Source organism: Dermacentor silvarum, chromosome 5 (genome assembly GCF_013339745.2).
Source record: "Dermacentor silvarum isolate Dsil-2018 chromosome 5, BIME_Dsil_1.4, whole genome shotgun sequence".
NCBI classification, from domain to species: domain Eukaryota; kingdom Metazoa; phylum Arthropoda; class Arachnida; order Ixodida; family Ixodidae; genus Dermacentor; species Dermacentor silvarum.
In genome coordinates, this window is record NC_051158.1 from 6,635,543 (window position 1) to 6,649,030 (window position 13,488).

The 13,488-nt window shown below is 47.5% G+C and overlaps 1 protein-coding gene across 1 annotated transcript in view; it reads left to right on the forward strand.

Annotated features, from left to right (window-relative positions):
* Window positions 1-7,713: 7,713 nt before the first annotated feature.
* Window positions 7,714-13,488, forward strand: part of LOC119452732 (nucleolin-like) — a 180,002-nt gene continuing 174,227 nt past the window's right edge. The window contains exon 1 of the mRNA XM_049667323.1: window positions 7,714-7,910. Coding sequence (XP_049523280.1) covers window positions 7,823-7,910 — 88 coding nt within the window. The 5' untranslated portion in view covers window positions 7,714-7,822. The remainder of the gene's footprint in view (window positions 7,911-13,488) is intronic.

Sequence of the window (13,488 nt, forward strand, 5' to 3'; positions counted from 1 at the left end):
CGTTTCAATCTCGAGAGTATAGGACAACAGGGTGGTTCACTTGCCTTAAATCAGCCATTTCGGTTGCTGGAGTGATTAACACTGAAATGCCCGTCGCCGTTGGTTCTGACCCAATTTTTAGGATTGGAATGGTCCAAACGGAGCTGTCTGGGCCCGTCATGGTCTCTTTCGGACGTTACCTGCAGCCTCAGTGTACCCCAGCTACAGGCGAAACGCACCATTCCAAGTGCCCAAGCAAAGTTTCTTGTGCTGGACCACTTGAGTACAGCGTATCAAAGTTGTGTCACGGCCTAGCCGCCTCCCATAATGTGTCATGGCCTAGCCGCCTGTATCGCATAGTTTCGTCTTCAAAAGTAGAAAGCGCCGCAATTATACCGTGGCTTTGCGAAAACTACGGGTCTTTTCTGCCCGAGATGTTGTGGTGCTAGCTGACGGAGTCAGCGTTACAAAGATCACATCGGTGCCTACCTCGACAGAAGTTTACAAGGCAATCTCTGGCACTGATTAAAGCTCTAATGAGTGAGGGATTTAACGTAAGGTTTCAATGGATACCATCCCACATAGGAATTGATGGAAATGAAAAAGCATATACGCCCTTGCACGCCTAGCGCTGACACGTGTACCAAAAATGAAAGCTCCGAAAACTTTTGAGAACCCTAAGGATGCAATCCGCTTTCACTTTAGGGCGATGCACAGGACTCCACACGAAACCTGTGCGACTCATGGATTTACTCACGAAGAAGCGACGCTATTGTACCGCATCAGAACCGACTCCGCGTACACTCCAGCTTGGTTATTCAAGACTGGACGTTGCACTTCCCCGCTCTGTGCCTTCTGTGGTGACATTGGCGACATCGAACATTTCATTTGACTATGCCCGCAGTTTGACAAAGAATTAAAGGCGATGGTCGACAGCCTGCAACAGAGCGGTCTTACGCGCAGGATCCTTGAAAACGTCGTTTTTCCCGGAGGGCCCGCGTCAATCAGGAAGAGAGCGCAACGACTGCTGATAGCCTTCCTGCGAGACCCGGGGCTCTTCGACACCTGGTGGTCGACACACTCCTGATCTCAACTCAAAGAAGGCTCGGGCGGAACGATTGCCGGCTATGCATGCCAGGCTAATCCTGCCTTCTGCAACACCACCACCACCACCACCTCCACCGCATGACGCGATGTATAAAGTTAGCACTGTGCGATTACTGTAAACGGCAGTTGAAGTTAGCGTTCTGTCCACTGCTTGTTTTCACCTCGTCCGTTCTCATATACTGCGCTTTATTTTGTCTCAGCTAGCATTCAGGTGGTTCACTCCGGGTGTTCAAAATTAACCCGGAGCTCTGGGCAATGGTGTCAAACATTGCCCATGTTTTACTTTTAAAGCTTAAGAATAGATAGATAAACATAAATAACTAAAAATTGTCACTCACTCACTCACTCACTCACTCACTCACTCACTCACTCACTCACTCACTCACTCACTCACTCACTCACTCACTCACTCACTCACTCACTCACTCACTCACTCACTCACTCACTCACTCACTCACTCACTCACTCACTCACTCACTCACTCAATCACTCACTCAATCAATCAATCACTCACTCAATCAATCAATCAATCAATCAATCAATCTTTATTTTTCGGTTTTCATAAGAACTTATTACGAGTCGCTGCGTAAACCGTGTGTGCTGTAACGATGTGCGATCTGTCTTAACTGCCTCTTAGCAATGTGTAAGCGCAATCTGACGTTTATTTACATATTATTCTATTATTTTTATTTATTTTTATAACCGGCTTGTGCCTACTATGTATTGTTTGGCTAATCCAAAAGATGCAGCCAGCGTCACACATGATGCCAATCTATCCAACCCAGATATCAATTGGCGAATGAATGAATGAGTGAGTGAGTGAGTGAGTGAGTGAGTGAGTGAGTGAGTGAGTGAGTGAGTGAGTGAGTGAGTGAGTGAGTGAGTGAGTGAGTGAGTGAGTGAGTGAGCGAGCGAGCGAGCGAGTGTACACAAAGTTACCTGCGCACACTTCTAAATCCTGCAGCATTCACCGCCACGCTCACCGCAGCATTAGTCTAGTGTTCACCACATTGTCCACTTTGCGTGTCTACTACACAGCTTAAGCACTCTACCACGAATCTATCACAGCTGCACCACTCTGCCACCACACTGCTAACTGAAACTTTCTTCCATTTCCTCAAATTTTCACTCGCGACTACGGCCATTTGACAAAGCCTTCCCGCTAATGTTCCCAGTGTATAGCGCCATGCACGACGTCGCCTATGCCGAAAACCAGCACAAGCCGTCGCACCCCGACTTTCGTAAGCCTTTACGTAGGACGGGAAAATCTCTCACGCTGTTTCTTAACACGTCTGTTTCTTTTTTTACCTCAAATTTTTGGTAGTAGCGCTTTGCAGAGTGTAATAAATGACACCGCACGTGATGCACTGAGCTCGTTCACTTCGGAGTTAGTCATGGCGGTTTGCCCGCTTTTCTTTTTTTTTTTTTGTTTCGTTTCTCTTGGCACCTTGATTTACACGAACTGTCTACCGCTTCTTCGAGCTGGAGTTATGTACGTGCTACGCTCTTCTCGATAGGCGAGCGTATACCTTGCATGATGAATGATTTAGCAGAGGCTACGAACACCTCTGAGTAAGAGTGCGGGCTCGCACTCGAACAAATGAGTTATTCATATGCGGGCCCGTAAGAGCAATATTTTTTTTTCCGGTGGGCTTCGGGTAGAGCTCCATTACTCAACAGAATATACAATTCAGCAGAAAAACACAAAAGACAAAATATGAGAGTGATCGAGAGAGGAAACACTGTTTCCTAGTGTTTCTTCCTAGTAAGACAGGCTGGTTGTCGTGACAAATCATTTCCTCAAGGGCAAAGACGCTGAGAGATAAGAATATCTTGTAAGTGTGCGACGTTTTAATGAGTTTTTATCAAGCGAAACATACTGTTTCCTTGCACTGAAAAGGCAGAATAAACTATTTTCAATTTGTCAATCAATCAATCAATCAATCAATCAATCAATCAATCAATCAATCAATCATGATTATAGTGAGCAGTAGGATGCCTTCTAAAGGTCAGTGATGTTGACACGCAAATACTATTCCTCTGTTTGGGGTCATTGTATTCCTATTACGCATTCTTATAATCAGTCAGACGGAATTTCTTCTTTATTTCCGTAATCGAAGTATCGCAGAGGTAGAACAACGATGCATCTCGTGTGCGTTTTTTTTTTCACTTCAATGACAGGGGCGGCTTATAGTGGCAAATAGGTATCATTCTTTAAGGAAAGCGATGCCGAGGGGAGAACGACGTTGTTGCTTAGTACGCAGTTTTGAAATCTAAGTTGCCTTTGCCTACCACACTCGGATTTACGTATGGTGTCCATGTCCCGCGCCGCTTAGCATAAAACTGATACGTTGACCGACAAAGTAGTTCCAATGAGTGCACGTCTGTTCTGGGCAACAACAACAACAAAAAAGAATATATATAAATTGCGACCCCAAACCTAGTGCATGTAATGTCGGCTCGTATGTACCTCTGAAACACGCGTACCTCTTAATGGAAACATCGCTTGATATTCAACTGCTTCTTTTTGATTTTTTTAGCTTTCTTGCGTTTGACCTGCAATATTCTGTGCCGCCAGACACATGCCCATTCACGGTCGATAGTCCAATATGGGTCCATTATACCCACTGCGAAACGGTGGGTATAGAATTCTTGAAAGTATCAAGATATGCGTCTTACGTCTCTCTGCATCTGCTCATCACCATTCCTCCTTTGACAAACATCCGCTGTCGTCTTCGTGATACCGCTGCTCGGACGTCTTGAAATGTGCGTCCGAGTGAACGGCTGTTTGCATTTTAGGCATAGGTTATGAACTGTGCACGGCGTACGTAAAACACTGCACATACAATGTTTTACTTATGTCGCTAATGTGGCGACCTGCGTGGTACATGGACAAACATTGTACGTGACTACGCCTTGCATAAAATGAAGAATAAAATTCACGAGCCGCTGTTAGTTGTATGTAGTATAGCGCCTAAATGATCGCCACACTATCCAACAAGTGCGTTGCATCTGCATAACATAAAAAAAAGTTTCTGACTGGAGATAAAACTTTTACTATGAGAAATGATTGGCTAGTGTTAGGTGATGGACGAGGATCAAAACCAATCCTTACGGCTTGCCTTTTCCTTTTTTTTTTTGAAAGGAGATCACAACGGAGCGTTTAGCTAAGCTTGATCGGTAATTTACGTTACCGCTACACCACAAACGACAGTCCTACCTCGAGCTAAAAGCCTTCGTGACCCAGAAAACGCGCATAAATCTCCTCGACCATAACACGCGTAAAAGCTCCTGCTGACGTCACGAGATTCGGAGGGCATCTGATGTTGACTGGATATCAAGCAGCCGACCGACTTCTTTTCCCGCATGAAAACAAAAAAGAAGTAAACGAAAGGGTTACGCTCAAAGCTCGTTGTCCGAGTTGTTCGAAGGATAGAATTGAGCGCTACAGTGATCTATAATACTGCCAGCAGAGTGTTCGAAAACTGCACAACTAATGATAAAAAAAAATAGAGGGCCAAGTTGCCTGCTATTCAAGGAAGCACATTGATGAAGCAGCACGAAAAAAAAAAAAAGAGAGAGAGAGAGAGAGAGAGAGAAGCGGAACCCGGAAGAAGGCAGTAGTAAGGCGGAAGTGACCCTCAAAGTGCTTTCAGGATTTCCTCAATCCCCCCGGGGCCCCAACAGTGGGTACATTTTATCTGTTTAGCATTTGCAGAGATATATATATTTTTTCTTTTTTTATCTAAATGCTTTTCCAGCTAGTCATTTCAGTTGGCGGCGCAGTGGCTTCACTTTGCCGTGTTTATGTTTCCGAGATGATGTGACCTTCGCACTTCCCAGTGGGGCGGCAAAGCGTGAACGATGAAACGCAGCCTATAAGAGCGTTCGGACAGCTGCTTGCCGAAGAGTAGCTACTGGCGAAAAGGGCTAATGCTTCTTGCTGTTGCCGGCTTTACGCTGTCCTCCATATCGCTTGCAAGAATCAAGGGCGTCTCCATCTGTTGCGCCTCATTTGCCGAGGAATAGCGTAAGATCTCGGCCATGCGAAGAGTTCTTTTAGCCTGAGCTCTCGGGAACGTCACATCCGCACTGCTCGCCATATATGTTACGCTCACCGCTCTACGGTGGTGAAGTCTTTTTTTTATTTTGTCGTTTGTGTAAAGAGTGATCTAATTGTATTACGAAGTTAGAGAAAGTTCCTCAGGGGAACTTCTAAAGTAAGAGAAAAAGTGTGGATGGTAAAGAGAAGATTAAATGATATGGGGGAACGGAGAGAAATAAAAAAAAAGGAGGGAGGATAACGTTGTGGGGTAGAAAGAGGGAAATAAGGGAAGATAATAAGGGAAATAAAATTCAGTCTACATGAAAAACGTCGCTATGATGGCGGGAGAACATGCCCTGTGTCGGCATTGATATGAGTTTCCATCAAGGGTGTTCACATATAGAAGGAATTAACCTTTATTCTGGTGATGGCTCAAGACCTCAATACGTAACAGGGTGACTGGTGAAGTACGTAAAATAAAGCATGTATTTTCCTCGTTTTAACTCCAGGTCTCTTACGTCAGTGTTGCACGGATCTGTCGTCGTCTGTGATTCTCAGTGGCTTGACCATTACCTGTCCGCGTATAGCACTTGATTTGAGGGAGAGTGGATTTTTCTTAACCGCAATCCACGACTGGAACGCAGGCTTCGGGATGCACTACACGTCCTAAAGAGACAAGCACAACATTCTTATCTGCAGTGAATGCAAGCCCGCAAAACAAAAGTTACGTGTCGATAACCCTTGCGCGGCAAAAGCAAATAGAACACTACGGGGACAGCTACCCAATTAACGTGCAACACTTCCATCAGAGTCCCGAACGAAACGAGTGCTAGCAATACGGTCTACCCCTCATCCCGATCCTCAGCTCCCCTCCATCCCCATCCTTCCCCATCCGTTTTCCTATGGGGAACCACGTTGCAATTTCATTTCGGAGCGCACGGCGGCGTGGCGCCATCTAGGAGCGCGTGTCGGAAGCGGTGACACCTCCTGGGAGTGCCGGGGAACGCCTCAAGAGGGCGTCGCGAGAGGCGGGCAAGCAAGCCTGGCAAAAGCAAGCTCAGCGGGGCAACAGTCTGCAGCGGCGGTGGGCGCGACAAGAATTTGGAAAAAGCCGGAAGGGAAGAAAACAAATACCAAATAGGAGTGTGGTGGATCAGTATACGGTACAAGAATAAAGAAATCCCCCCCCCCCCCCCCCTCGCTCTTGCGCTTTCGATAGACGACCTCGAGAGAATGGAGCAGAGAGCCAGCGCTCCGAGGTCGCGCGCTGGGCAGCGCCCTCTAGTGCGACGAAGCGGAAAAGGAACTCGGAAACCTAATTTGTGCCGTGGCGCCATCTTGTTGGGAGGAGGGGATACAGCGCGACGCGCGTTGGGTAGTAAGGGAAGTCGGAGGCAACAAAAAAAAAAAAGGGGGGGGGGAAGGGATGCACACGTCGCGCCCTTGGGGAGAGAGAAACGCCCGAGCGCCGGCGTTCTCCCGAGGCACTCGCGGTGTCGGCATCCCTAGGCTTCGGAAAGTAGCGAGGGAAAAAAAGGGAAAAGCAGATTTGGTAAGACGACGTCCTGGCTTTCCCACTCCCCGCCTTCTAGAGCACGCAGAATGGAGTAGGGAGAAAGGACGCACAAAAAGAAAGCGTTTTCCATGAAGGACAAAAGGGTAGTTGTATGTTTGAGAGAGGTGAGAGAGGTCATGTACTTAGGGATAGAGGATTTCGAAAGAGGATGATCCAAAGCCTGCCGGCCAGCTTCGGGAAAAAGTGCGGGTTGGGATAACGAGCGTAAGGATGGGGGATGTTTCGAGGTGAATCGAAGGGAGAGCAGAGACACAGTTTGGTGGAGGCATTAGAGGATGGGGAGCGGCGGGTGAATTGGGGAAAAATGGGAGAAGGCAGGTCGCGGACGGGGAGAGCGTGGGCAGGGAGTTGGGAGTGGGGGGGGGGAGGTGATGGGAGGGGAGGGGCGCAGTTTGGGGTGCGAGAACTCTGAGCGGACGCGACAGTTGGAACGCGAAGCGAAACGGAGCGCTCGCGGCGTCGTTGGCGAAGGCCGTTTTCGCGAGGCCTTTTTTCCGTTTCGTTTAGTTTGTCGGTCCGCCTCGCGCGCCGTTGTTTGAAGCGAGCTCCGGCGCGCGCACGCACGCACGCGTCGCGTTTGCGGCGGACGCGATAACGAGTGCGCGCCTCTCCGTCCCGCGCGTTTGTACGATGTGTCAAACTGGGCTCGAACCGCCTCCTCCTCGCCGCTGCCGCCGTCGCTGCCTCTTCCCTCCTCCTCTCCTAGTCGTTGCATCGGCCAGTCGACGGAGCACGAGCTTTTCAGCTGGTAACAGCGGCCGCGCAGGTTTTGTTGCCTCGTCATCGTCGTCACCGATGTCCGGCGTTCCAGCGTTCACGTCGGTAGCGTTTTAATCCCCACTGGGTTATTCGCGGATTTAGAAACTTTGCGATTCTTCCGAAACCACAGGTTTTTTTTTCGCCCTGCAACGCGATAGTGTCGTGAAGTGCCAAACGGACGTCTGTCAGTAGGCTCAGCGCTGGGTGTGACGTCTTAGGCTTCCTGAAAAGAAAAAAAAAAAGAGAAGGAAGGCGAGGGGTTCTGTCGTCGCCGATCGGAAAGGTTGTGGCCCGTGGCTCGCGCCGCGGCTGAGCCCCCCGGTGTCGCGACGAAGCTGTTGGCGTTCGCGGACCGTATGCGCTCCTTCTGGGTCTTCTGGCGCCGGAGGCACAAGGTCGGACAGCGGCTGTTCGAGGACGATTCTCACGAGCTGTGCGAGAACGGTGAGTTTAAAAGGGCCAGCGTGGTGGTCCAAACTGTGCCGAAAGCTTCCCCCTTCAGTCTTTGATGTGGCTGTCACATTCCGTTGGGAAATAACTTACCAACGTCTGTGTACGAGTCGGGCAACTCGGGATTCATTCACAGGGAAATGCTTAGCCGGGAGACCATGTCAGACTAAAAGATTGATAAGTATTAAATAAATTAAGATAAATTACAAGCAACTGCATTTGTGCATACACAGGCTGGTAGGGATGGGAATAAAAGCTGCATTTACAGTAGCGTGCCTAGCCCCATGTCCCAAATGTTCACAATGTCGGCTTAAAAGCTTACTGAAGCTTATCGAAAATACTAAACGATGACTACAACGGAACCACAAAAGCGCAATACCGTTGAGCGCACAGTTTAGAGTGCCTCATGCTTGACTAATTAAGGAGGTTAGGTTAGGTTCTCTATAGGAACCATGACTCCAGATTGAGGTTTCAGTTTTCTTGTTTTCTTTTTTTTTTGCTCGTGTTATATCAACGGATTAAGGTGCACAACGCGGAGAGATAGTTCATGGAGCCTGAACTCCCGTCGTTATCAACGCTTGGCGATTGTTACGCGTCATATACGTCACGTGCTCTGACACAAGGACACGTGCGCCCGCCAACAACAATAACGCTTAAACGCGCCCCCTCTAATGAACCTGAGGTGAGTAACGGCTAATGACTCCTAAGGCGTACGTAAATTGGCAGCGCCCTGCTCCACCAAACAGCGGTGATTCTCTGGTACGCACTACACGAGGTACAACCGGTATACGAAGGATTTAACGACGCGTGACGTGTCATTTCCGCAGTGCAGTGGGCCGATCGTTTGAAGGTCGCGATATGAGGCTCATTCGCCAACGCCGACGTCGGCGAAGGTCGAGTGCATAATGAGCCGTGCATGCCCAGCTACTGCTCACCGAGATTACGCTCATACCACGCGCGTTACGTTGCCTGGGATATTATCTCCGCCGACGGCATCGGGGGAAATGATGACAGTTCGTGAAATAAAAAAAAAAAAAAAACGGCTGACGAGAAATGTTGCTCACGAGGGTAGATACGTTTTTCGGTGTGGCATAATTCGCCGAATTATTATTATCCGGGTTCAGAACCCGTACGCATATAGATGGGCGATAAAGGGAAAGAAGAAACAGGCTGGTAGGCACCAGAGGATGTGGTGCCAGGCGTGCCAGCTGTTCAGGAAGGAAGGGATAGAAAAAAAATGCATGTGAGAGGACGGCAAGTAGGCAAAGGAAGACGATGGCAAGGAGGACTACACACAGGCGCTGACTTCAAACAAGTTTTTTTTTTTTTTGGGGGGGGGGGGGGGGGGGAAGCGAGATAATTATTTACTTGAGTGTAACGTCTTGAGATCCAAGTTAGTTTATGATTAAAATAGAGAATTATTGCGCGAATGAAAGAAAGCGACATCATGCAATAATTACTGCGGAAACTCATATAGTGAGACCTTGCCAGGTACTGCGTATACATTCTTTCCTGTAGCTCATATATATGTACATATAGAAACGTAAATAAAATTTATGTACCTGCAATTCAACCTACAGAGCGCTTGCATAGGCTTGCATAGGCTTCCATGGTGAGAACTAAATCCAAATGCACCGATCGTGATCGAGCAATCGTGCGAAATAAGCAATCTTGCGGAAGCCGCGAAATAGGTTACCTATACGCTCCATGCCTCAAATGACACGCAAAATTCCGTGAGCAGGGTCCCTCACACACCTAACTTGCCCCAAGCAAGATGGCCGCGTTCCATGCTAGTGTACCGCTGTTTGCCGAGGCACACGTTTCGAATGCTTGCACGTTGTGGCGAACAATAGAGGGCCGAAAGGAATGACGCAGTCAGTCCATGTGTTGAAACCCTTAATTACGATTCTAGCCCGAGGTCTGCGCAATCTTGGTTAGGTCAGGCGAGGTGGGTGTGGAGACGAGCGCTGGCGGGCTTTAATATCGCCCAATCAAGGGCTGATAACGCACATATTGTCTGAGCCCTCGATTTCTAGGTATCCTGTACAATTGAGATGTCCACGCAAGAAGGACGTCTTGTTTCCTTCATGTTCGCTTCCGCTTCCAACCTCTATAGTAAGGTTTAAAGGTTTCAGTTTATTCGCCGGATGAAATTAATGTACAGGGTAGATGTAGAAAGATGTATGCTGATGTAGCCAGACACGCGGGAGAAGATACTGAGTGTTAGATAAATAAGGGCGCCAGGTGTATATACATGATTCTTCCGTCTAAACAGCTGGCTGATCTCCGTCCAAAGTTCGCCCAGAGGTGGCATTTTGCTCGAAGCTTAGTTTAATACTGCGTTCGCGGTCATTACTTACCCAGTTTCGTTCACAATAAATTCTAAAGCAAATGACATCACTCAAAACACGTCAATTCCACTGCAACTGTACTGTGGCGCCATCTGTGGGCGGCCACGGCGAACGTCATGTTTTTTTTTTGCCTTAGCAGCGACAGATGGCTCCACCTTCCGTGTTTTGCTTTTCTACGAAAGAAACAAAAGAATTCGAAATAGTACAAGTGATGGCAACGTCAACCAACGCGGATACTGCCACGGTCACTTAACCGCATGCAATATAATTTCTTAAATAAGTTTCATTTCACCTTACTTTATACTTTCTACATTTCAATTAACAAAGGATGTTCCCTCTGCTTTCCTTGGCTTCAATATACAGAGTGTCCCACCTATTATGCACGAAGATTTAAAAATATGTAAATGCCACGTAGCTGGAGAGAAGAAAGGTAACGTTGTTTGCCGTCGCTTGGAGATACTCGGATAATTTTTTGCATCCCGCCTAATTACATAATTAGTCTTAAATAATTAACGTCTCAAATATTATTATTAGACGAAAAGTGTCAATGAGAAATTTGCACAGCAACATGAAAAACTCCCGATGCAGCTTTCTGTTGCTGAATACGTGCTACATAAAAGGGTTTTTTCGAGCGTGAAAGAAGCCCACGAATACACGCAAAATACCTCTAGCGGTCAGTCAGTCAGTCATTGAAACTTTGCATCTAATATAATATTTGAGAAGTTGATTAATTAAGACGAATTATGTAATTAGGCGGAATACAAAAAATAATCTGAATATCACCAAGCGACGGCAAACATTACCTTGGTTCTGTGCAGACGTGGCATTTGCATATTTTTAAATCTTGATGCAGGATAGTTAAGGACACTATATATATATATATATATATATATATATATATATATATATATACGTGCCGATGTGCGATTTCTTGCGCGCTTTAGCAACGAGTTGCTTCCCTCAAGCCCAGGTTTCCGAAATCACAACCGCATCTTTCGCCGAAAGATGCGCCGGAGGCGATATCGGAGGCCACGCTCGAGCGCCCATAACTTAGTTCTGCTTTTACGAGGTGGCACCGCAGTCTTTCGAATTTTACGAAACATGGCGCCTTCTCGAAAGTGCCGTTGACAGCGTTCGAATAACCAGCCTCGAAGCATTTCTATATAGTTTGTAGCCAGGAATATGCCCTCTCTGTGTTGCCAATGTCGTCCACTAGATTGAAATCTGACGCTGCAGTCGCGTCATTGTTTTCGCCAAATTCGTGTACACTGCAACGGCTCGTGTGGGTGTTTTGTGAACACTGCGAAATGCCGCCATGTTGTCAACTTCGGCATCTTGTCCGCTCCGATTGTCACACAGAATGGTTCACATAACATGACGAAATTAGACAGTTGTGCGGAATTTGACAGCTTACAGAAGAGAACTCAATGGTTGAATAAAGCGATAAATTGGACCAGTTGGTGATCGTTCATTTCGAATGTGCCGAGCGAAACTGCCTACAGCTAACACACCAGAAACACTCGACAAGGACAAGGTGCAACGGTTTTGTCTAGTGGGTCGTACCTTAGCTGTTGACAGTTTCACTCAGCTCATTACCAGATAACTCCCCCCTCTCCTCTTTATTAACAGTTTTCATGCCAGATGAACAGCCGTAGTGCTGCATAATTATAACTGATGAACGGCCATAGTGCGCGTAAATCTAGCGCCGCATTCGCCTCTAGTGTCTTCAGTGTGAAACTCCTATTCAGCGCCTGTTGGCAGAAAAAAGAAGCAAATCGAAGTGACGCGTTTTCACGCCCACTTTATCTCGGCAAAACAAGCGCGGCCGCTCGCCGGGGTTTCGCAAAACGGACCGTGCAGTGTACGTGCCGCAAAGGCGTATCAGCAAACGGCCAGCAAACCGAAAGAAACCGTGCGGCCGGCCGCCATTCGTTTTGGTGTACAGGAACGCCGCCGGGCACATGTGCTTCGCCCAGTAAACGAATGCGCCTGCCTGTTCTTTACATGTCCAAGGGCTCGCAGAGATTTTTTTCTGTGCGTTTTGTTTACTTTTCGGTGTTCTTGCTTGGACCAGTCGTTTCATAGAGGAAGCACTCCCGAATAGCCGCATAATATTTTATTACTGAGAAGCGACAGAAATAGCATTACAGTTCGTCATCTTCTAAACCGGCTTTCTTGGGGTGCGAAGCTTTTCAGGATCCTGTGTTTTCGTACGCTGGTGCTGCTTGTTTTGCGTTTGTTGTTATCGCTGTGCGCTCTTTGCTGTAGTACTTGATGTTACCCCCTTACTACATTTCAGTAGTACCGTGTTTTACTTGCCACAGCTTGTTAGTCTTTCCATGGGCTGACGAATACGACGGCGTCGTGCGCAATTGATTCGCTTTACTTGTATGCATGACGAATATCGCAGCAGACTCACGCAAAAAAGGCAACAAATACACTTGAAAGAAACCTGAGCCCCCATGTATAGATGTATATATTGTCGAATACTTGGTTAAGCATTCGACACAACGCTTAACCGACAGCGTTCATCGATAATTCAAAACGTATAAAATTATGAGTTAGAAATAAATAACTGGTGACTGAATTTTGAAATCTTGTACCCGTATCGCAAAGCAGAAGTGAATACCCCACCCCGTATTGGGTGTGAGCTATGTTAAAACGAAAACACCATCCTTTGACCGATCGACCAGATGGCGACGCGTACGCTACGAGAACATGCCGCTGCATCAGCGGATGAGTTTGGAATACGAGGAATTGCTGAAGTCTGATATTTTGTTGTTGTTGCCTCGAAACATGGCTCCTACCCACGAGGGGGATTGGCCACACTGTATAGATTAAACGGAAAATGAGACATCCACCCAATCGCTGCAAAAGAAACCCATACGAGTTCTTCGAAAGAAATGCCTCGCAGTTGAAGAAAAGTTCGTCCCGGTCCGGGACTCGAACCCGGGACCATCGCCTTTCCGAGGCAGCCGCCCTACCATCTGAGCTAACCAGGAGGCCAGCAGATGGCAGGGCGAAATCGATTTTGTCAACAACTAGTACACACCAAGCGGAGCGGTTGTACAGTTATATGTTTCTTCTTTCTGGTGTTTTGCGTGCCAAAACCAGTTCTGATTATGAGGCACGCCGTAGTGGAGGGCTCCGGATTAGTTTTTGACCACCTGGGGTTCTTTAACGTTCGCTACAACGCAGGTAAACGTGCGTTTTTGCATTTC